The sequence below is a fragment of the Corvus hawaiiensis genome, chromosome 18 (genome assembly GCF_020740725.1).
Source record: "Corvus hawaiiensis isolate bCorHaw1 chromosome 18, bCorHaw1.pri.cur, whole genome shotgun sequence".
Classification (NCBI taxonomy): Eukaryota; Metazoa; Chordata; class Aves; order Passeriformes; family Corvidae; genus Corvus; species Corvus hawaiiensis.
The window spans coordinates 12,220,478-12,244,611 of record NC_063230.1 but is presented as its reverse complement, the minus strand read 5'-3'; the positions used below and the strand labels follow the sequence as shown (position 1 = coordinate 12,244,611).

Here is a 24,134-nt window from a genome sequence, read left to right as displayed (position 1 = left end):
GGTGTGTGGGGAGAGCTTTCTGAAGTGGCTCTGGGTGTTGGCAGAGGCTTCTCCCTTGGGTGAGAGTTTCACTTCTCAAATCTGCAAGCTATTTGCTTGGCACTTTGGAGAGGAGGGAAACGGCTGCGCTCCAGAAAGCATGGTAGAGAGCAGAGCTGCCAAGGAGGCTGAGAGAGGAAAAAGGATTTAGAAACCTCCTTGTCTTGGCTGGAGAAGGGAGTGTCTGACTTCACTTGTCCAGCAGATTATTTAAAAATGATCCCTGTGAGCTCAGAGGTGATAAATGCTCCTCTCTTGTGTGGATGCAGTGGGCCGGGAGTGGTAGCAGGGTCATGTGAGTGTCAAGAATGTGTATTTTTACATAGACTCTGATATTTCAGTTTAATCAACTCTTGCATTGTGGTCTGTGCAGGTGAAACCCGCATGAGATTCTATGAACTGCTCGTTAGTGGTCTTTACACTCCTCAGACCCTCCCTGTAGGCACCGAACAGGACGTGTCCCCGACTGGGAACGAAGCTCTCCAGGTAGGTGTGCTTGGCTTTTTTTTTTTTTAAGAATAACTTTCTAGAAAATCCCAAACATTAACATAAGCATTTTAACATTTTTAATTTAGCTTCTTTTCTTTGTCTTGCTGTAGTTCCAGTGGATGTTACTAATTCACATTTAAATAGAACTTGCTCATAATTGCCATAGCAAATGTACTTCTGAATGTAGAGCATGTGGCTCATCTGTGCCTGCTTTGCACGGGAAGTGCTTTTTGTCTTTCTGAGTGAAAAATGCCTACAGAACCGACAGAACGTGCCCTATTAACATTAGAAATTCCTGCAGTTAGGACTGGATCAGATCTGTCCCTGAGATGAGATTATTCCCTTGAAGTCAGGGGAATGATTTACAGTGGTACATTTGGCCTGGCGTCTGCGGTGTGTAATCCTCAGCGCGCACAGACTTCAGCCTTGCTTAAAGGCTAAGAGGTGGAAGGTGTCTGAGCTTCAATAGTGGCATCAATTTTCCAGAATCTTAATTAGTTGCTGGAATCAGCTTTTCATAAAAGCACTGGACAGAATTCCTGCGTGCTTCCAGGGGTCCCTCGATATTTAGGGCACAATTCTCTATGTGGCTTTGCACAGTTACCTGCTTCCCTGTGAATCCCACTGGGATGAGAGGGCCGGGGGAAGGGAAGCCTGTTTGTGTGAAGTCATCAGCCTCTTTGGCTTGTCTAAATGTACTTTGGCTCCTCATTGTGACTTAAGAACTCCTTTTAAGACATCAAATTTGAAAGAGATTTGGCAGAGATTTTTTTTTTTTCTTTCTCTCTGCTTCTCTACAACTTCTTAAAATGCCATGATTTCATTAATTCTGTGATCGGGTGTTCTCAGGACAGGTAATAGCTGTACATTGAACATGAAAATCCCATTGATCTGAAAAAACTAAATATCTCCTCCCACAAAGCACCCCAACAGCACCAAGGCAAAACTCCGGTATCCTTTTAACAAAATCATAAAGAGGTTGGTTCTTCCTGACCTCCCAGCAAGGTGCTTTTAAAGGCAGAAGGGAGGCAAGTAATGATTTTGCTGGGAGCCCTGCTATGAGTAGACCCTGACTGCTCATTTCTGCTGCTTCCGCATCTCAAATAAAAATGGGCAGATTTGTTCTTAGTCTTTTTTCAGGGTTAACAGCAAAACACTTAATTGATGGTATCGCCCAAAGCAGTCCCTGCTGTAATTATCCTTAAGATTCTTTCTCTAGATATTGTGTTCATATGTGTTATTTATTGTCCTGAATTGATTTTTTTCCCAATTACCACCAGAATTATTGCCTTGTGAGTAACTTTTAACTGTTTGCATCGTGGTTTTGACACTACAATCTGCCAACAAACTTGTTTGCTGTTTTAGTTTAGTAAATTACTCCTGGCATTTGCTCCTCCCCTCATGCAGAGCAGCAAAGACCTGACAGTTCTGCAATCCCTGCCGCCAGGCCATACACAAACCCCACTGAAAAACAGTCCACAGCACATCTACACTAAAGGTGCAGAGGTGTGGATGTTGTTAAGAACCAGCCACATGCTTCCTGCTCCTTTTTGTGGGTTTAGAACAGTTGAGGAAGAAACTTTACTGGTGCCTCTGTGGTCATGGTGTCCAGGGGGTCAAACTGAGAGCAAGTCCACGCTACTGAGTGGGTGAGATGTGTGCACATAGCAGCTAGGTGAGAGTTCAGCTTGAGTTTGATGGTGCTGGCGTGTTCCAAGTAGGTAATTTTACAGGTCTCTGTCTACCTGTGCTTGAGAGAGGAGCAGCCAGCCTGTGGTCTCACCAGTTGACTGTCCTGGTGTGCTCTTGAGGAGCTGGAGCTCAGTCCATCCTCTGTTGCTACTAGGAGGATTCTCACTGAGCTCCTGCTTTGCATTATGGAAAATTGATTCGGGAGCTGATGATTAGTATGGCACTGTTATGACTCAGCAGAGTCATAACTGGAGCAGGGCTGCTCCTAGAAACCCCCTGAACGTGCCTGTGAAGTGAGTTGCAGAGCAATTACTTGGCTATTCTGTAGTTTTGCAGGGTTTCAGTTTCAAATGCCACAATCAGTAGCTCTCTGAGCATTTGTCTTTGTGAAAAGCTTTAAAATGGTCTTTCTGGCGGTTGAGAACTTTTTGTACTTTTTATTTGTGTAGCCTTCTCCCTTGTTACAGATGAGCGGTAGGGAGGATGTTAGGTCACCTCTGCTGCATGAGTTTGGCTGCAGGCTGGCAGTTCACTCATTTGTATGTTTTGATTTGTTCACAAAAAAGATAAATTGACAATTTCACATCTCAAGGCTTTTCTTATTTTCCTCCGTGTTTGCAGTTTAGACAAGCATTACATAGTTGCTAGAAACTGGAACTGTTTCAGCTAGAAGTGGTGTGCAAGTCTGCTGTTCACCTGATGCTCTTGGGGGATGGCTTAGAAGAAAAACTTGTATCTGCTTTCTTCTTCCTCCTCTTGCAGACCAGTTCCTCTTTGCCTGACTTTTTCTTTTAAATCAAAGGGGACTGTTAATAATGGATAACGGTTTGTGTTTTCAGGGATGCTGTAACCTATTTATTTTTTTGCCATGGAAATCAGCACGAACTCTTGGGTGCTCAGCTCCTCTGAAAAACAAACAGATTAGACAAATATCTTTATAAAAGTGTGTGTTTAGGTGCCTTTCTCTCTTCTGTCGTTACAGTTGACGGATTCCCTGAAGCGCATGAAGGACAGTTCCCTTTCTTCCGCGGGATCCTCCGTTACCCCAAACAGCAGCACGCCCTTTTCCCATGACACAGCCTATTCCAGCTGTCGGCAAGACACCCCAAACTCGTACAGCCAATTCACCCCGCAGTCCCAAGGAACGCCCCACACCCCACGCTTGGGGACGCCGTTCTCCCAGGATTCCACCTATTCCAGCCGTCAGACAACGCCCGTGTACCATTTTGGGCAGGACAGTGGGTACAAACCCCGGAGGCACGAGACGAAATTTACGGATGCGTACAACCGTCGCCCGGGACACCACTACGTGCACAACTCGGCGGGGGTGTTCCGAGGCACGGAGCATCAGTTTAGTACATTCAAATCCCATCAGCAGGAGCCAGTTCAGTTCTCTCACACTCCTCCCCTGAGCCACTCTAGTTCTTCGAGCTATAAATCTGCCTTCTCTCCCTACCAAGCACCAGCTGTATTTCCCCAATCTGATGAGCAGCCGTTTCCCCAAACTTCCAGGGAGACAGAGTACCGGAGACCTGCTCCACCTCCCACCGAGATGGTTGTGGAGAGCAGTGCTGCCCCAAGCATCGATTTTGTCCCAGTGAAGGAGAAGCCGGAGGAGCCTCCGCCCTTGCCCGACTCGAACTCTGTTCCTGAACCGAGCACAGCATCCTTCTCTCAGACTCCAGAGAGGAGTGAGACCCCTGGCACCCCCACCATGGAGTCTGAAATGCAACATAACAGTTTGGACTCAAGGATTGAGATGCTCTTAAAAGAGCAGAGAACAAAGTTACCCTTTCTTAATGAGCATGACTCGGATAATGAGGTCCGAATGGAAGGTAGCCCTATTTCCTCCTCTTCTTCCCAGCTCTCCCCCATCCCAACATATGGTTCGAACTCTCAGCCCGGTTTCAGGGGTCAGACGCCTTCCTCGCGCCCTTCCAGCACAGGCTTGGAGGACATCAGCCCCACACCGTTACCTGACTCTGATGATGATGAGCCCATCCCTGGGACAGCTTCTCTGAGTCAGAATTCCCGGGGGACATCAGAGGCCAGCATGACTCCCATTGATCAGCTGAGCAGGACCTCCAAAACTGAAATCTTGGAGGCTAAAGAAATGGTGCCTGGTGATCAGACTCCAACATCGGAAAAAATGGACGAGGTAAGTGAGCTGGAACTGAGTTATGAAGCTTTGCACGTGTCCTCAGAGCTGGACAAGGTGGGGAATTGCACTTTGTGTTGTCAGAGCGTGGGGTTTCTGGTGGCTTTTCCTTTCACTCAAGCCAGCTGGATATGAGTTAGATGTGACACAAAGTAATGGTCTTAATCAATTTGCAGTCTCCAGCTTTCCTTATTTATAATATCAGCCTGCTGCAATTTATAGCTTCAGGAGAGCTCAAGGACTGCAGAAGCCACCAAAGTTTGGCCAGTATTTAGGCTGTGTGAACGTCCTGAGTGTTGACAAGCACTTAAGCCACTAGAGGAGTTAATGGAGCACTTTCTGCCATTGCTGTGGTCCCTGAGCAGGGCTGTGTATGCAAGCACACACTTGCTTAACGGGGCTTTCATGTTGCACTGAAGTATTGAGTGTATGGGGTGTTTGAAAGCTCTCCAGCTATTCCTGCCGTCTGGTTCCAACAGGAGACAGTTGCTGGGTTTTAGTACTCACTTTGCTCCGGAGGGAGGGAGTATTTGAAAGGGGGAGGCAGTTGACTTGTGGGGGATGTGCTCCACTGAGTCTTCCAATAATAGAGTGGAGCTTGTTGCCTCTGCCGGGGCATTTGTGGCTGAAGGGGGGGAGAGAGAGCTGAAGAGAGTGGCGTGGTGCCAGCAGACAGGAATTATGTTGCATGGCATGTCTGTTTGGGAAGTCTGTTGCAACAAATGTGAGTATCACTGCAGTGGACTTGTTGGTCCTATTGTACTGTGTCAAGGAACAGTCAAAATACAGATCTTTGCAAATGCCAGACCTTTCTCCTCAATGTTTAGAATGGTCATGCTAGCAGGTGAAACTGCTGTCCCTGGTGTGCAAGAATGCTGCAGTCAAGAGGGCTGGTCTTGTGTAAATGTCCCGAGTGTGATAGATCAATTTAATTTACTCATTAAAGTTTACTGGGGTTAAGCTGGCAGAATGGATTTCTCTCCAGTGGTTTGCAGTTGTGAGGTTTTCACCAGAGAAGCGGCTGCATTTCGGGAGAGGAGGAGCTGCTCCCCTAGCCATGGGCTTTGCGTGGTGCTTCACTGGAGGGAAAGCTCTGCAGCAGTAACAGCAGTGCAGGTCTGGGTGCTAAATAGTGAAAACAATGTGACTGTGCTGGATATTTTGTTTTTGCTGCATGCCTTTCCAAACCTGCTTGTCCTTGCAGTTGCCAGTTTAGCCTTTGAAACAATTCAGCTGCTTGAGTATCTCCATTCATCATCCAGGCTGGCCCAGGCCCCCCTCTTGGGAGGCAAGTCCCTGGCTGGTGGGGCCTGATGATGTGTTAATTAGGAATGGAGTTTTGATTCCTTGAGCTCCGGTCTGGCAGGCTTAAGAGAGGATACTCTTAGTTTGCCTAAAAGCCAGCGAGGAAGACATCCCTCGTCTCCTTGCCTTTCTGGGTTTGTATCTGCTGTCCTTGCTCTCATGTGAGTGGGTTGCAGCCAATTATGAGTGTGTTTAGGAAGATGGGTAGGTGCCAGCTTGGTGTGTGGGGTCAGGCACTTCCGTAGCAGACGCTGGGGTTGGGGGACTGGCTGGGATGTGATACGGGGCAGCAGCGTGCTGACGTTTAAGCCCATGGTAAGTCTTTGTTTCTCCTTAATGAGATGCTGGTGTCAGAAGTTCACGTCGATGGTTCTATGATACAGAATGATGTAAGTGCCTCAATCCTCTGCAGAAGTCCGAAGGTTGATAGCAGGGTCTCCATGCAGGTCATCGCTGCCTTATTCGTCTCCTCCCCCCAAAAAAGTTGATGTTTGTTGTTGGAGCTGTTTACTCAAACTTCCTCTTGGTTACAAATCACACTAAGCTATTCTGACATGTTTGAAAAGTTGCCTGCGCCTTTCATTGCTCCTTGTGATGCATAAAAATGATCTCCATGTGTTTTTGGTTCCTTTCCCCACCCTTCTCCCCACACAGTTTTTTGCTTTAGAAAAAGGCTCTTCTGGCTTCCCTCTCTTTTGCTGAAGGAGCAGAGCTGAACAGTGACTTAACATAGGCTGAAATTTGAGCTGTAGCTTTCCAGCTGAGTTAGAGAGGGGCATTGAGTCTGTGTAAGGGCTGGAAAGCTGAACCTCCGGCTTCAGCCTATTGTGATACCACTATTCAACTCCAGTCCTTCAGAGAATCCTCCGGCAAAACAGAGAGAAGGCAGACACGAATATTTCTAGTGACTGTGTGGCTTGGGGAGCAGAGCAGGAGTGATATCTTAGCATAGGGAAGGCTCATTAAGTATCATAAGGAAGCAATAAAGGGCAGAGAGTTTGAACTTACTGACTTAATACTTGGCTCTTCAAGGGTCAGAGCAGCCCCAGGCCAGCTCTCTTTGGGTAGGTGCTGTAGCTGGGAAAATCTCAGGATTCATGAGGATGCCAGCAAAGTCACAGGGAAGTTTTTCCTGAGGTGATCAGTGCTTTTGAAGGACCTCCTGTTTCCCATCAAAACAAGCACGGTTTTTGTCAATGATTGCTGATACAGTAACATCGGTTCTATAGGTGAAGTGCTGTCAAATCATCAGGCAGATTAACCCACCCAGACTTGCCGTAAGTAAAGGAGGTACAGCCAAGCCCAGCAAATGCTCTGATTTATCATGCAAGAGCCTGGAGTTTGATTTCAAGATCCAGTATGATGCTCCTAAGCCAGAGTTTGGCAGGGATTTGGGGTGTGGGAGAGGAAGGGCTCTACATCTGTCTGCAACACCTAACCCTGCTAATCTCAGAGCAGTGATTAAGGTCTGCAGAGAAAGTCCAGCTAAGCTTAGCCAAGGGAGCAGGCTGAGAGGTGGAACAGTGGGATGTGGGCAGTACGAGGTAAGGGGAGGAAAAGGATCCTTTCCAAACAGCACAAGCTGCCAGACAGGAAGGCAGGGCAGAGAGGGCTTTTTCAAGAAACTAGGAGATGACAAAGAAAAAAGGAAAGAAAAAAAGCTGAGCTGCATTGTTATATGAAGGAAATTTTTGAGGGAGCAATGTACAAACTTTCTTTCCTATGTGCTTGAGAAGATAAAAAGGAAAGAATTGTAATAATTTTTTTTTTCACAGGATCTTTGCTGTTTCGGAAGTGCAAAGGTTAAGTACGTACAGTTTGACGTTTTGACATCCCATCTGAGCCAGGTCTTGTTTTGGCTTGGCTTGTGACGGGAAGAGGCCCTGCCTTTGTGCTAGGGAGGGTGACAGGATTGCAAGGAGTCACTTCGTTGTATATTGATGATGCCTTTCATGTTTCAGCTTATGAATGTATCAGTTTGTATGCATAGCCAGTGTGTAATAGGAAGACTGTATAGTTGACAATGGTGTTTTTCCAGATTTATAAGTACAAAAGCACTTTTTAATTGAGGGATCAGCAGTCTCCTGTTCTCCTGGTAGTTTGGCTAAACACTGACTTATTGAGATGGGAGGGGTGCCTTAAAAACGCCAAAGATCATCATAAAGATCCTGAAGCATGAATGAGGCGAGCGCAGTTCTGCTGCTTGCTGGGAATTTTAGCAAATGGTTTGGGGAGTGAACTGGAAGTTACACAGTGCCCAACAGCCTTAGAGACCCTGAAAGCCACCGCTGTCACCAGCTGTCTCACTCGGCTGTTGTGCGTGCTTTGAATGCCGTGCTGGTTGCTGAGGTGCCTCTTGCAGGACAGCATCAGCATCCCTGGGACAAGCTGTGTGGATGCAGTGGGTCCTCTTGCAGCTACCCAGGGAGAATTTCCCAGCTGTGCTTACACACAAACGAGGTGGGTCAGGCTCAGCCCTACAACAAGCTCTGCTGAAGTCCCTGAGGTTACATCTGGGCTGAATTTGCCCTTCGTGTTGAAGCGTCTTTGGGTTCTTGTGTGGTCACGGCCAGAACTGGAAGAAATTTTTGTTGAAGTGTCATATTGCCCCTCTGGAGCCTTAGCAGGATGTGATGACATTCCCCTCAAGACACTGCCTCGTGTCTTGTGTGGCTCCATGCTGCTGCATCCCCATCCAGACTGGGCATTGTTTCAGTAACTGGTAAATGATTCCCCATTCCTGCAGAGCCAAATTCAGCCTTTAGATGTTCAAACTCCTGTGAGACAAAACAGAGCCCAGGTGTTGTCCAGGCAATGAGAGGAGCTGTTGAAGGTTTTGGTGCTAGCAGTACCTGCAGTGCTTGCCCCAGGGGCAGTTGATGTCCCTTGGAGCTGAGCTGAGCAAGTCCATCTGTGCATGCAGGAGGATGTTCTTCTCCATGGATTGTGTGGGTTGGAGGCGGCCCCTGGGACATTGGTGATGAGTTACATGGAGCCTCCTAAAGATGAACCCAATCTCACTCTACTGAGGGATGTTTCTGGGCTGAAGAGCTCAGAAGTGATTTATTCAAGGTAAATGCACATAAGGTTGAGAAGGTAGATCCTTAAGAGCCAGGAAATTTGATAGCTTCGTTTCCACAGTAACTGTGCATGAGTCCTTGTGCCCATAAGTAGCTGTTATGTATATATAATATATGGATACACCTGGGATCCAGTTTACAGCTGGAGTGGGATTCATCATTTCTGGAGGGAGATGGGGAGAGTAAATGGGGGAAATGGTTGCTCTGAATGTAGTCTTTTAATTGAAGAAGAGAGAAAAACCTAAGAGCTGTGATTTATGCCCAGTCTCATAAACACTTTTTCAAATTTTCCTGCCTCCTGAGCTCTTGCAAATGTGATCATGCCTGACAGAACCGGTTCCTAATGGAAACTCAAAAAATAGGTATCATATTATGACCATGAATTTCCAGAAATGCAGCCAGCCAATGCCTAGGCAGCAGAGATTTGGATGGCTGCTGTGGTTTTACATGTGAATTACACTAGCCATGCTAAACCTGTGAAATTAAAATGAGAGTGAACTGCTTAAGCTGTGGGTTCAGTTCTGCCCTCCCTGACCCATGTACAGCAGCAGTGAGAAGCCACAGGGACTTCAGGGGATCTTGTGGACTTTAGGCTTGTTCAGAAAAGAAAGGCAGCACACAAATCCCTCAAAAGGTGATTTAAATGTGACTCTACACTGGGCCCTTTGAGAGCTCAGGGATCGGTTCAGCCTCTGAGTCCTGAGGAGGGAGCCGGCTGGGGCAGGACTGCAGCCCTGCATCCTCCCGGGGATGCTGAGGGTCAGTTCCTAAATAACCTGACCAAGGCAAGGATGTCCAGGCTCCCAGAGCAGTGGAGGTGCAGGTTGTTATCTTACCTTTTTTTTCAGAACTGATGCTGGAAGACCACAGGCAGGGACTGCTTCCTTGTACACTGATTCATTTACCACATGACAACCTACTGCTCCTACAAGAATTTATATGAAGCAGAGGAGTCTGTTCGTTTTTGCTAAGTTGTATTTCGCTTTTTGTATTTGGCTCTCATTTGATTCTTGGAGTGCTTGCAGAGTGGTTAGCAGAGCAGAGGGCTTGACCAGACAAATGTTCAATAGAGGAAGCAGCAAGAGGTAACAAGCCCAGTGTTGGTTTTTACAGTCACATTTTTAGAGCAGGATTGCGTAGGATTCACCTGGTGTTCCTGATGATACACCCCTCATACGTGTATGCTTGTGGGGGGAAGGAAACCTGAATGGAAAAATATTTGACTGTTTGTGGTTTGATTTTTTTGGATACAAACAACTCCAGTAGAGTGAGAGAACGTGTCTCTGGTTGATAACAGAGCTGGAAATGGTGAAATGCTCTGGAGTGTAACTGAAAAATAGAAAGCAGGCTGTGGTTGGGAGGCTGAGTGGTTCTTTTGCTCTCACACCAGGCCAAGGCTTTGAGGCTTTTGCATTTTGCATACCTGATAGAATTGACATTGCCATTCCTTTTTATAAATCACTGTTGCTGACAATACTCTCACCACTAGCTCAGTTTGTTCTGTTTCCCCACCAGTGACTTTCTGTAAATTTTCAGTTCCTGGTGGACTGGCTGTGTATACTTGAACTGCTTGTTAATAGGTAGAGCATTGCTTATTTTGTGTTTGTGTAATCTGCAGATGCTCCCACACTGTGAAGTTAGATCCAAATTACAGTGTTTAACCGTAGCACATAACTTATGGTGGAATAACATCTGCAAATCTGAGCTCTGCAGACCGTCCACAGTTAGACAGCCTTTGGCATCTTCCTTTTGCTGCTTGCAGAGTTCTTCCTATTCTTTACAACACTGAGGATTTAGCAGTGACGATATTGAATGTTCAGATGTCATAAATGCAGGCTGTGAAGCCTCACATTGAAGTGACACATTTTCCTCACAGTTTCTCCAACCCATTATCATTCCAGTTGCGTTTCGCATCTGATGGCTGTGAAAAGTGACCAAGGGAATGCAGACAAGTTACTGGATGGCGGCGTGTGTTGCAACATGCAGTGACACTGAGAAAACGTGCCAGTGTGTTAGGTAATCAGTAGAAATATTGAGAAAATAATTGCTGTTAACATATTGTGCTGGCAGCCGCCAGAACAGCACTAATTTCTGGGTCTGGTTATGAAGATGCCGGAGCAGCGGCTGTGTTCTATATGTGTCTGTGTCTGACACAGAGCACTGAGCAGACGAGCTCTTATTCAAATTTCTGCTGGCTGGTGCCTTTCCTGGAGTCCTCTAAATAGATACAGTTCATCAGTTGAATGTTTTTTCCATGTTGCATTAATTTTGAGGCCCATGACTTTGCCACCCCCCTTCTGTTAATTTTAATTTTCAGTTTGGGGTACTTGTTTGTACCTAGTGAAGACAGGGCAGAACTCAAAATGAAACTTGTGAGATTGTTAACTCTGTGTATCATGTACCTGCCCACAAGGGCTCCTTTGACCCAGACGTGTTACTGCTGTCTCAGGATTTATTATGAAAGTGCAGTGCTTGCTTTTGGAAATGCTCATTCATCATGACAAAAAGATTGCTCAAATTTTGTGTTCCTAAAAGCAAAATATTTTAAAAAACAAAGAAGAAAGAAAATGGTAAAGGAAAAAAAAAAGAAGTTTAAAATGTGGGGTTTTTTTTGCATAGTGCTGAAATAAAGTCAGTTTCTGCATTCACACATCTCCAGCAGTGCAGACAGGACTCATGAGGTGGAAATAGCAAGGCAGCAAATTGGACTTTCTCATTTCTCTCCAGGCTGGAATAGGTGGAATAGGTTTTCTCCTCTGGCTGCTGCAAGAGTGTTGCTCTAGAAGCAGTTTGAGTAGAGGAAGTTGTTGGTGGCTTGGGCTCCGGCAATGGCTCTGTGCACGGAGGGCACCGCGAGCCTGTGTGGCACAGCCTGCGCCGGAACCAAAACCGCCCAGGCGCGGAGCTGGCAGCAGTGCCTGTGCTTGGGAGGCTTGCCTGCAAAGGGGTCAGACAGCTGGAGCTCAACTTCCAGTTTTGCCTCAACTTTGGCACTTCCTGTTGGTGTTTGGAATTGCTGACTGCTCTGAATGCTGTGTTTGGACTGTGTATTTATGTGGAGTTGATAGCAGTGTGCTAAGTGCAATTATCACACACCTTTGACCAGCTCACCTGTGTTTTGCTCAATCTCTTTCTCTGTATCAGGCAGTAAGTCAGGGAGATAGTTAGGAAAAGGCTCTGAGAATGGTGAGGAGGGGAAGAAGAGGAGAAACAAAGATGGTCTCGCTAGGGTCCAGTCTTTCCTGTCTTTCCTCCTTGCCTGCAACTTCAAGCATTCAAGGTGGGATGTCCTCAGGCTCACCACTGCCCAGAGTCCCTGTGCCACTGGGTGTGGTGGCACGGAGCCTTAGGAAGAAGAGGGCTGATGGTGCAGGTTGGGTGACATCAAGGACAGATGGTGTTTGTTTTTCCTGGGCCTTTTGCTGTCCTGATCAAGGAATCTGATGTCTGCTGCTTTTGTGGGTGGTGTGAAGTTGGAGTTGCTCTCTTACATCCAGATTTTTTCCAAAAGAACTGTGTTTGGCGGTGAGCAGATACAGTTTTGTGCTTGTGTCCAAGTGGCGTGTCCTCCTCCCGTGGTGCAGCATCAACATGTGTTGCACACACCAGGAAGACATTCCCAGTGGAGCCTGGGGAGGGATTGCTGAAGTAGGTGGCTTTTTTCCAGGTTTCCCTTTTCCCAAGGGAGCTTGTTATTTCTGGTGTCTTGTGTATCCCAGGCAGAGCAAAATATACCTATTTGAGGTGATGGCAGTGTTGTTTGGTGGAAGCAGGAGCTGGTGTGATGTTGGCACGTGGCTCTGGGGGCTGTTTCCCAATCCAGTCCTTGTTGCTAAGCAGTTGCCAAACGTGGCATTTTGGTCAGCAGATGTGGCTCAGAGTTTCCAGTGCAGATAATTGAAATATTGTCTTTGAAGGATGCAGATAAATGTGAGCAACTGTTATCATGGTGCTACAAGCATTTTGCTATTGTCAGGAGAAAGAAATACTTGGAAAATATGAAAATCCTTCATACTGCGTGAAATTATTCAAATTGCAGTAAGACGTAAAGGGCAGTCTACCAGTGGAATGTATGCCATGTAGACGTGTGTGAAAGGATGAATTTTGACAAGGGAATCTCAACAAATTTATTTGCTTGTTAATATAGTGTCAGGTATCTCCCAAATTACCTCAGAAAAGTGGTAACAGCAGATGGGTTTGCAAAGCTAAGGTGTGTTCCAGGTCAGTGAGAGGCACGCAGGTGGTGAGGGTTTGGTGGCAAGGGGCAGCCTGCCCCTAGCAGAGCCCTGATGGGAGGGTGTTGTCCTGATGCTGGGGTTGCTTTTAAATTCCCTGGGAGCTGGCATCATGCTGGGGGCACCTGGTCTGGCTGCAAGGGAGCTGTGAACCCTGCTGGTTGGATGCTCAGGCTTCAGCTTGAGGAAGTCTTGTTGCATGGCTTTGTCTTGGGTCATTGCTGGGGCACACATGCTGCAGTCAGAGAAGTGGCAGTTCATGCAGTATTTTTACTGTTTTAACTGAGCTCTGGTATCAAGAACACTGCACAGTGTAATTGTTCTAGTGAAGCACAACCTTAGTATCATGTCCAGTGAGATGTATTGATGGTGGTCTGTGATATAAGGACCACTGTGCAGCTCTGGTGCTTCAAAAGGTGCTGAGGCCAAATGGTGCTAAGTAATAAATGATGAGCTGCAAACCACCATGGCAGCTGTTCCTGCAGAACTGCTTAAAAAATAAAAAGATGCCCGTGCCTTCCAGCTGGGTACCTGGATCAGTGAACAGGGCATGGAATGCATGAGCACAGAGCAGTGTTCACCTGGTTTTGTGCCTTTCTCACAACTGTTTCACATAACTCCTTAAGTAAGTAACCTGCCTTTTTAAGGCTTCAAACTAATGAACCAGTCTAATAGGAATGCTGCTTTAAAAATACAAATAAAGAGCTGTGTGATGGAGAGGGGTTTAGCTGTGTCTGCTCAAGGATGGGCTGTGGTGATGCTGTACTGCTGTGAGCTTCTGCAGGGCTTCACTCATCCTCGAGCATTTTCGCAAAGCTCTTTAAAGCAGGTAGTAAAGAAGTGAGTAAAGTAAGAGTCACCAACATGGGGAGGCCTAAAAGAGCCCGAGGGTCGGAGTGGTGGGTCTGAGGAGCAGAACATGGACCACCTGGTGCTGGCTGCTGCTGAAAGGCTCTGCCGTGGACACGCTGCCCTTCCACTTGAGCAGTCACCCGTGGGAGAGCTTGATTACAGCTCTGCTGCAAGAGACAGCAGGAGAGATTTCAGACTAACTCATGAGTAAGCAAGGAAAAGGCACATCTTTACCTTTTCTTGGCTGTTTTGTTGGGAGTTATTTCCTTTGGGTCTGCAGTGGCTGCCATGCAGCAGGCCCTCAGCAGCTCCCCTGGGGTCCCTCCCGACCAGCAGATTAGCAATGCTCAGCTCAGTAGCTGCTGCTGGACCTGTCTACCACAAACATCTAATCCATTTTTCAACCCATCTGCACCCCTGAGCCTGTGCAGTATCCTGTGACAGTGAGATGCACAGCTGAATTTTGTTCTAGGTGAAAAGTGTTTCCGTGTGTTTGTTTAAACCTCCTGCTTGCTAATTAGGGGACAGGTGGGGAAATCAGCACACTTTACCTCTCCTCTCTTCTTTGCATATTTTATGCCTGCACAAATGGCAGTGGGAATGCAGCCCAGCTGGGGGGTATTTCCACTCTGGTGCTTTAGAACACTTGTGGTTATACAATTTATTTTGCATATAGTGGGGATAGTTTGATAGTAAAAGTTTGGTATCTTCTTGAAGGCCATGAGAAATGTTATGTCCTGTGCAGGGATTATTTTTGTTAAGGGATCAGTCAGCAGTTGACAGCCACAAGGGTTATGTTTCTGTCTCCCAAAGGGAGTGGTAGGGGGGGAAAAGTTGCATTTCCCTCATTAGGCAGGTTTTGAAAAAGGACAGTTTGGAGATATTTCTTGCTCTTTGTATTAGAAAAAAGATTTATATTGTTTTAATTAATATGTTACATTCCTCAGTTGTTGTGCCTGATGCTGTCCTCTCTAACTGCGTGCACTTAGTTAAATCTGAGCACAGCAAGAGAAGGAAAATCTAAGCAGGAAATAAAGCAGTGAAAAATTCAAGATGCCTCAAAAGAGAAGAGAAATGTTACCAAAGGGGAACTGTTTCTTGCTGGCCTTACCCTTACTTTTGAGGAAGAACATCTACTCAGCTGCTGGGAATAGGCTCCTCAGAGTGAAGCATCTCCCATGGCCTAGCTGGGTTTTAATGCATCTACAGCTTTGCTGGGAAGGACTTGTTAGGTTTGTGTTGTAATGCTCAGAAAATGAGGAGCTGCTAAGCTCATTAGGGTGCCGCTCATCATTTGTGGCCACTGCTGCGAGGGACTCACAGCCTGGCCACAGTCGGGGAGGGTTTGTGTCTCCTGAGCCTGAACAGGACACTGAAAATGCTGCCATAACTGTGATAGCCACGTGATTTCAGATACTCAAGGGTACAGTAGTACTATGTAAAAGGGGAGGAGTATCAAACTGGCCTAATTGTGCTGATTAGAACTGTTTAAATACAGCATGTGTACAACCTATTCTTCAACAGGCTGCTATCAGCTGGGAAGCTAGACTGTTTTCCATGCTTATCTCCTTTCTTATCACCCTCTTGGTAGCAAGATCTGAATTCATGGCTCCATTTGACCCAAGGTTTAAGTATGAGGGTGAGGTCAGGGGCTGGCATGTGAGCTCCTGCCTGGCACTGAACTGTGAGGGATCTGTGTACTCTGCACATGCAGTTATTGCAGGGTGGTGGTTTTTTTTACTTATAGGTGGACTCTGATCTAATGTTGCCAGTTCCTTTTATCTTCGATTGCAAAGTACCTTCTTTAGAAATGTGGGTACATTTCTGCACACCAGTGTGAAGAGCAAGACAGCATTACAGAATTATTTGGGAAATGAGTTCTCTGTGTACAGTGGGATTTCTTCTGAATTCATTGCTTTTCTTTGCATCTTTAGAGAAGCAGATGCTGCCTCGAGCTCCGCATTTTTTTTGTGTGGACAGACCTTAGAATAAAATAATAGCTGAGGTGGCAGAAAATGACAGAGGAGGCCATTGCATGCATGCCACTGCCTTTCTGTTTTTCAGAGAGACGGTTCAGTTCCCCTGTTGGATTTGGCTGGTTAGTTCCCAGAACTCTGCATCACTGAACCTGGTGTCTGAAAAGGGCTTTACCTGACTGGGTAAAGTCGGTCTGGCTGTATGAAAGTCTTTGGGAGAAGCAGAGAACATTCCCTGACTAATTTGTCTGTAGGGGGTATTTTCTTGCCACTCTACCATCCTTTTATGCATGACTTAGCTTCCCAGCCGACTAAAGCCTTTGAAGTTAGATTGCAAATAGCTCTTCAGTTGTCCCTTCCCCCCATCTAAAATAGGGAAACCAGAACAACCATTGCTGTGGAAAGAGCCTGCCTTGTTACATGGCTTCCCAATGTTAACACCCCTCTCTTTTCCTCCTTCCTTTTCCCTACCTCCTCCTCCCCCCATAAAGAAACCCTTTTTTTTCCCTTAATAAGATCTACTTAAGACTTGAGGGAAAAGGCCATGGTTCCATGAGATGGTAAATCCAATTTTAGGGTGTTTCATATGTGATGAAAAACACTGTGGCCACATGACGCTGCCCCTGAATTGGCACACATTCGCCCTGCCAGTTCGGATTTGCCCACATAATGCAGGAGGGGCAACTGTCCAGGCCAGCCTCACATGGGGGCACACACAGGCTGCCCAGGCCTCCCTGAGCTTGGGCTGGGAGCCAGGGACTCCCCATCTCATACTCTCACTGTATTTTGTGACCTACCCAGTTGGATGTTCATGGCGGTCTCTGCTCAGATCTGCGCGGTCGGGGAGTCTGGAAGTTTCCAGTCTCGGCATTGCTGAGTGTGGACCCCAAGGATGCTATGTTGGCCTCTCCTTGCAGACACTGGCGAGTCTCTTGTGCTTGGGAAGCCCAGAGACAGTGTCTGCCTTCTCCAAATATCCCTTCTTCGATGATCGTGCCGACAGGAGCAGTGTAACCACATCATATGCCGTGAGATTTGCAATTCAGAGCCTCCTCCTTTTGGAAGGGAGAAAGACCCGAATTTAGCCATCCCCTTTGTGGAAGGTGATGCACTTACTAACATACAGAGCAACCCCCTCAACCTAGCTCTCTTTGCCAGTTCATCTCTTCAGGATTTCTGCTGAGGCAGATCTGGCAGTTGTTTTCCCACTGGTTTAATTCCTCGCTCTGAGGATTTCTGTCCTCGGAAGCTCTTGCAGTGGGCTCTTGAAATCCACATTGAAAACTGGACTGTTGTGCTGTCTTGCCAAGAGAATGGATTTTTGAAAGTACTGAATGATGATTAAGTGTTCTCCCCTTGGGATCACATTCCTCAAGTTGTCTTTTTTCTGGATCAGTAAAGATCTGTTTACCTCAGACTGCACCACATGGGCTTCCCTTCTCTGTCCTCTTGCTTCACCTAGAATTGTCTGTCCTTCCCTGCATCACTTGCTGAATGAAAGAAGTTTTTAGTCTCGTGGAAATGCCTGGAGGCTGTCTGAGTGGGTGTTTCTTACTCCAGAATCCATTTCGATTTCTGGAAGGAAGAATCCATACATCATTTCCTACAGCCACTGGAGCGCCGATGTACAGTCAAGTAAAAACAGCCTGAATCCCTCCTGTTCAATCATTGCATTAATTTTCTCCTATTTTTTGTGTGGTTTTTGTGTGGACCATTTCATGCCCTGTGTCACATCAGGGGCTTTGGTTTGGGAAATACTGATTTAAGCTACTGCTCAGTTCCTTTCCTTGGAGATGTTGATGTTATTCCACTGTCCTGCAGGGAGACAAGATAATCCTCTCTGGAGTCTGAAACGGGGCCTTGAAGTGTCGAGACCCATTTCAGCTGCTCAGTGCATGTGAGGGCCTGTAGGAAGTGTGGTGTGGATTTGCACAAGGCTGGGATGCTCTTTGCCACTGCTGTCCATCCTACAGGAGTCATTTTAGCTTGTTTTGTCATCTTGATTCACTAGATTTTCTGATGATGGCATGGACTGTTGGGCAGCTGTCCAGCTCTCCTGCTGTCCTTAAAACATAAGTCAATTTACTTCTGTTCCTGGTGTCAGGAAATACTGGAAGTGACTGAGGAGACCTTTTCCCTTTGTAAACATTAGCCCCATGTACCTCCCCCTCTCAAGAGCCCTTCCTGCCCTACACTTGCAGCCCAGTTGAGCTGCTTCCCTGCATCCTTCCAAATCCGTACTTGTGGCATCTCCCCATGTGCAGGATGGTCTAATTAGGGACCAGCACCTGATGGAGCACATTGTGAGCCACAAACAAGCACGTGGCATTTCCTCACCCCTGTCCCCCTCTTCTGGGACCAGCAGGGTCTTCTAGGGAATTCTCCCTCTGTCCTTCTGTGGTTTGAGATATCAACTCAAAGTTCCCTCTTGGCTTTAGGAAGGAAAGTAAGTGGCGTAAATTGGGCTGGTGTTCGCAGTGCTGTTTGTTTACAATGAGCACTTGGATATTATTGTCACTTGTTTTACTCGTTGGGCAGCCCTGTAGGTGTGGGGAGCACTGTGTGTGCCAAAGAAGTGCTGCAAGTAAGCACCAGACCAAAACACAACCTGAGCCAACACAGAGTGTGTGTCAGGTGGGATATTGTCATCATAGAGAGCTTGAATTCTCTTTTTCAGGTAGTGAGAGGTACTTTGGCAATTGGTAATAGAGAAACCAAAACAGCCAAGGAATGTCCCTCCTTCTGTGAGAAATCCCAGTTCCATTAGGGCCTTTTTGGTGTCCCTTTTTGTGGGATACAACATTGAGTCCATTGCTCTGATCTGTGTGTTTGTAGCCTTTGCTTGTGAGTTCATTTATGAAGTGCTGTATAAATATATAACTATATAAAAACCTTGCAGTCTTCTTTTCTAGAGGTAGAATCACATGTTGCTGGAGATATTTTATAATCACTGATTTGTAATATGTAAATCTTTCCATTTGCCAATTACTGAGCTGAGCATTTTGTTACAGCGCAAACACCAGAAAGTTGTCCCAATTAAAAGCTGGTGTGGTTGCCCTCGCGGGCTCTGACTGCAGCAGGAGGACGGGAGCTCTCTCAGCTGCCCAGAGGAGGTTGAAAGACCTGACTAACCCACGGGGAGGAGGCAGCAACCTAATTCCAGTATCAATCCAGGCTGTGGTGGTGGTGGGTTGGCCACCATGAGCCACCACGGGCGCTGGGGACAGCACAGTGACCTGACCAAGTTGGAAAGCTCACCCAGGAAAGTGTAGGCAGTGTTTGCTCCGTGTTTTTGCTGCTGGACTGCTGGCAAACCACCTGGAGTGGCTCTGCCCTCTTGTACTCCACGTCTGCAACACCAGTGAAGCACCACCCTTGTGTGTGTTCCTCCCGAGGCAGGGCTATAATTATGGTTAGCAAAGTAAAAATACTGGTGTGCATTGTAAATAAGGTGCCGAGTCTGCCTTGTTCACGCCTGACACGGCGAGGTGTGAATGCTCAGCACAGTCCCTCTGCCATGTCATTGTGCCCTCCCAGCAAGACAAGAGGGCAGTTCAGAGCCATGGCTCCTCCTCATGTGCTTTGCCAGGAACGTTGAACCTGCAAGCTAAAAGCAGATTAAAGATGAACAAAGCAATACTCTCTGAAGCCCTCACTGGGCTTGCAGATTTTGGGCTGCAAGAGGTATTTGATATTTACTCTGTTGGCAGAGTGAATGGTGGGATTCTCTGGGCTGAACTTGAAAGGAGTTTTTCAGTGAAGTTGTCTTGGAAGAGTTGCAGGTGGCTGGTTGGTGGCCTCAGGCTTCATTTTTGTTCCGGATGGTAGCGTAAGAAATGTGGCAGGTTTGAAATGTCTCATTCTCTTTAACATGCTCTGCTGAAGGAGTCTGGGGAGAGAATTGTGTGATAGAGAACTTGAGCTAGTTTCACCCAGGGATCACGGCACTAGGGCTGTTTCCCTTGTCAAACACAGAGCACAGGCAGTGAGGAGCCTGGTGTGAGCCCAGTGTGGGGAGGCAACTGGAGTTGGGGTATAGGAGGTCAGAGAGACCTGGAGTCTGTTCTTGACTCTGTCAGCAACATGGTGTATGACCCTCTTCAGTCAGTTGTCCTCTCCTCCTCACCTCTGAAGGCTTTTCTTTCCCTGCTTTTTTGTAAGGATAAAGTGTGAGATGAGCACTTGTGAAGTTTTTTCAACGCTTGGTTGGACTTAATCCAAAACCAAGTGATGACTGTTTAACCAGGGTAGGAAAACTTTTTTGTCCAAGAGTCCCTTCTGATTTTAGTTCTAGCTTTATTGAAAAACATGAAGGCTGGTGCCCTTGTACTGTGCTGAATGCCATCGATCCTGCATTTCATTATTTTGATGCACCAGAGCTCAGCCAGGTAATGCCAGAGTAGTTGCTATGTTCAGTGGTACAATTCCCTGCCTCAAATATAAGTAACTTAGTACCCAGCAGAATGTTTAAGCAAAATGAACTGTAAGCTGATAGTATCCACAATGTGTTCTGAAATTCTGAGTAGATTCTTTCTCAGATGGCCTTTTAGAAGGAAATGGAAGGGTGTGAAGTTTCTCTGCCTGTAAGAAAGGTACTGAACAATGTGTACAGTGAAGGTCCCAATTGCTGCCACAGTGTCAGTGCTCCTCTGGGTCAGGGGATGGAACAGCCTCCTCACATCTGGAAGCTGCCAGTTCTGCATGCAAATATTAGGATTTAGTTTCTTTGGAGGTACTAACATTTGCTTGCAAAATGCTGGGTATGGCTCTGAGGTGGGATCGATACCCTGCAGCCAGTGGCCCTACCCTGTCACTATTCCAGCTGCTGCAGGAGTGGCATCCCAGGATGTTCCCTCATTTAACTTAAGGGTCTCTGCACACTGTGCTGGTGTTAAAGGTGGCAATTAACATTTTGGGTGAACAGTGAATGAGGCCATTTATAACCAGTTACGCTGACATGAATCTCTCCCAACAAATTTGCATCATTAAAGAACCTTTGGAAAAATGTGTCATGCGTATAATTAAATACCTGTTTTGCTAACTCTTAATTTAATTAATCCAAAGTAAAGATGGCAGCACAAATTAATTTAGCTGGAAATGGCTTTTCTCTCAGTGGAATGAAGGGAGGTTTTCTGGTGGCATTGTACCAGATGACCTCAGAAACAGGCAGGTGAACTCCGGGACTGATTGACACAGGTTTTTTTGACAGTGATGGCCGTGACATTCTCATAGCAGTATGTATGTCATCCATCAGCTCACTTTTTTCTGCTTGTGAGAGCAAAGAGGGAGGCCAGCTAGAAGGCAGTTTCTTTGAGAGTACAGCACAGGTGCTTTTCAGCTCTACCCTGAGAGGTATTTGGTAGCAACCATAGTAAATCCAGGTTCAGACAGGTGAATGAAAAGAAATTCAAATAACACAAGATCTTTCTATGTCTCTCCTTGGTTTTTCTATCTGTACCTTGATCTCTTTCACTTGGTGCCTACATTTTTCCCCCTTAGATATGAGCAGTTACAGGAAAGTCATCCGCTTTAAATATTTGTTACGCTTAACTTTCTTTAAAGACTTCCTTGTAGATGATCTTCTTTTGGTTTGACCTCTTTCCTAACCTTGTGATTCTTTCCCCCTACCCCCTGTGCCTTTTCTGATCCTTTTCTCCCTGCCATTTAATCTCGTTCTCTCTCTCTGTCCATCTTGCTTGGGATAAAACTGGAGCACAGACTCTGTGCACTGTGCAAGTGGAGGTGAGTTGTCAGCCCAGCATTGTAGGAAGCAGGGAATCTGTTGTTGCTTCCTGTAGATCCATCTGAGCACCAGAAGTGAAAAAAAAGAGAAAAATCTTTCAGTCTTTCAAACATGCTGGTTATTGCTTTAGCAATTCTCATTTCAGCTTAAATAAAATTAATGCATGTATGGATGAAGGAAGCTCTGTGCCCTAAAGCATGGAATCCTGCTAGTCCTGCCACCTCTCTGCAATTTCAGGACTGGCTTTTCTATGTGATGTTTCCTTCAAAAGGGAAAACCAGCCAAATTTATCAGGCAGGACTCATTGGTACTGAGGCTGATTAGAGGCTGGTGTGGATGGCAGCGGGCTCTGAGTGATGGGCAAGAGCACACGAGTCTCCTGAGGCAGGACTGGCTGGGACAGGCTGGAGGCTGCTGGTGCTCCAGGATGGGAGGTTGGGAGGGCTCTGGGAGGGTGCAGGGTCCTGCAGGAGGGACTGGGAAGAATTTGTGGCTTGACACTGCTTGGTTCTGGTGCTTCCTTGAGGCCTCCTGAGGTGACTTTTCTCCATATCCCATCAGATGAGATGAATGTGAACTCGAAGCTGATTTAGTCTGTCTTTGGTAGCCTGAACGCTCCTGGCTTTCTATCCAGCACCGACCTTTAGCATCATCCGGCGTTTGCAATTGGAGACAGTGCTTTTAACAGGGCCTTTTGTGTTCACTTACTGAAAACCGGGGTCTGTTTCACAGGAATCTTGTTTACACCTGCCACAGTCATCCTTTTTGCTCTTCCTCTGCTCCTTTCACTGGAGCTGCAGTAGTTGAAACTGCAGAATGTCCTTTCATTCCCCAGCATCCTCGGCGTGGGACGTGACTGCAATAGAGCAGCTGGGGAGAGGATGCAGGGTGTGAGACCCACTGAGAAGTGTGAGCCAGATGTGGGCAGCTCAAGGGCATGATACAGCTGGGCTTTGGAAAGACTTGAGTGCAATGGGTTATCACCTCTACTTCTTTTTTAGCTGTTCATTTTAGGGTTTACGAAACAGCCCTCAGAGTCCTCCCTGCATGCACAGATGCGCTGTAGTGACTCTGTGACTACAGGGGAGTCCCCTCTCCATCATTATTACCAAGGGTCAATAGCTCTTGCTCAGGGTTTGCCAGGTGAATGGTGTCTCCTTGTTGGGCATTTTGGGCTCTAAAACTACGAGTGTTTTTTTGTGGGTGACCCAGGTGCTGCGGGAGGCAGTGAGTTTGTGCCGCAGCAGAGGAATGCGGGGAAGCCGGGGTGAGGGGAGGTGCCAGGACTGGAGGATTTGCACAGCTGCTGTTGCAAGCGTCGTGCTCAGCCTGCTCTCTGGTGGTAGCTGCTGTAGCAGAGATGACCTTTGATAAAACGGGAAACATTTGGAGTGATTTGGATAGTTGTGGCTGCTCAGTTTCACACAGCGACAGTTTGTAGCAGAGTCAATTCAGCTGCTCCTGCTTTTGTTTGCATACCCCAGTAAAAAATTCACAGGTTAAGAACCAAATCACAGCAGCTTCAATGTGAAAACTGCCAACAAAGTCTGCTCCTCAGCAGCTCTTCCCAGAACTTCCAGGTTCTCCAGTGTCTGATACTGCTCTTTCCTTTCAGACTGGGAAGACTGGTAGGAGAGCAGACAGAAGAGGCACCTGCTGGCACAAAATGTGGAGCAAATAATAAATATCTTTGAGATCCACCATCAAATTTGGCTGACAGCAGCCAGCAGGTTCCAAAACTCTTGCCAGGATTGTGATACAGAGAGGCACTGACAGACCACTTGATGGTGATCTCTTCCTGGCTCAGCTGGGCTGCCAAAGCTCCCAGGGCAGCAGGAGGGCTCTGGCCAGGAGGAGCATCCCTGCTGTGCCCTGGGCTGTGCTGGGGAACACGCGGAGGCTCTTTACTCATGTCGGCAATGTGAGACATGTTTGGACATTACAGGGACCCTGTCCTGTCTGCTGCCATCACTCTGGTCAAAGATCAGCGCCATTCATGTGTCCCAGATAAACTGTCACTGTGTGGATATGTTTTCCAGCAGTATTTGGTTACTGTATTTCGTATCAAGGTTTTGATACCTGAGGGATGTGAGAGTCATGCATATGGATTCCTGGTACTGGAGACACCTCCAGGACTGAAGTGCCTGTAGGACAGACACTGTGCAGGTGTGACCACATGCTGCTGAGGATGGAGGTAGTTCCTGAGACTTTTCTTTTGTACAAGACCTAGTTGGGCAGCTCTGAGACTTGAGAGCAAGCAGGCACCCTCTGTCTTAGTCCAATTTCCATCCCTTTGGCAGCAGAGGTAGGACATAGTTTTAGCATTTTCTCTAAGTCTGTATTTCTTGTGGCTAGTAAAGTATTCATTTTGTCCCAAAAGACAACATAGGCTATGTCTTTGAATCGCAGCATTCATGACTTTGATGTTTAAAAGCAGTTTAACCAGATTTGGGGTTCTTTTTTTCCCCATGTGAATTGCTGTGGTCTAGTCACGACAACTTTCAGTAGCAGCAACCATGTGGAGATACTGTCTTTCCACAATTAGAGGTTAGGAGTTGACAGCAA

The 24,134-nt window shown here is 46.8% G+C and overlaps 1 protein-coding gene across 1 annotated transcript in view; it reads left to right on the top strand.

The window, feature by feature from the left end:
* Positions 1-24,134, top strand: part of SETD1B (SET domain containing 1B, histone lysine methyltransferase) — a 47,764-nt gene that overhangs the window by 4,766 nt on the left and 18,864 nt on the right. Inside the window, exons 5-6 of the mRNA XM_048323249.1 lie at positions 413-525; positions 3,203-4,378. Of these exons, the coding sequence (XP_048179206.1) occupies positions 413-525; positions 3,203-4,378 (1,289 nt within the window). The remainder of the gene's footprint in view (positions 1-412; positions 526-3,202; positions 4,379-24,134) is intronic.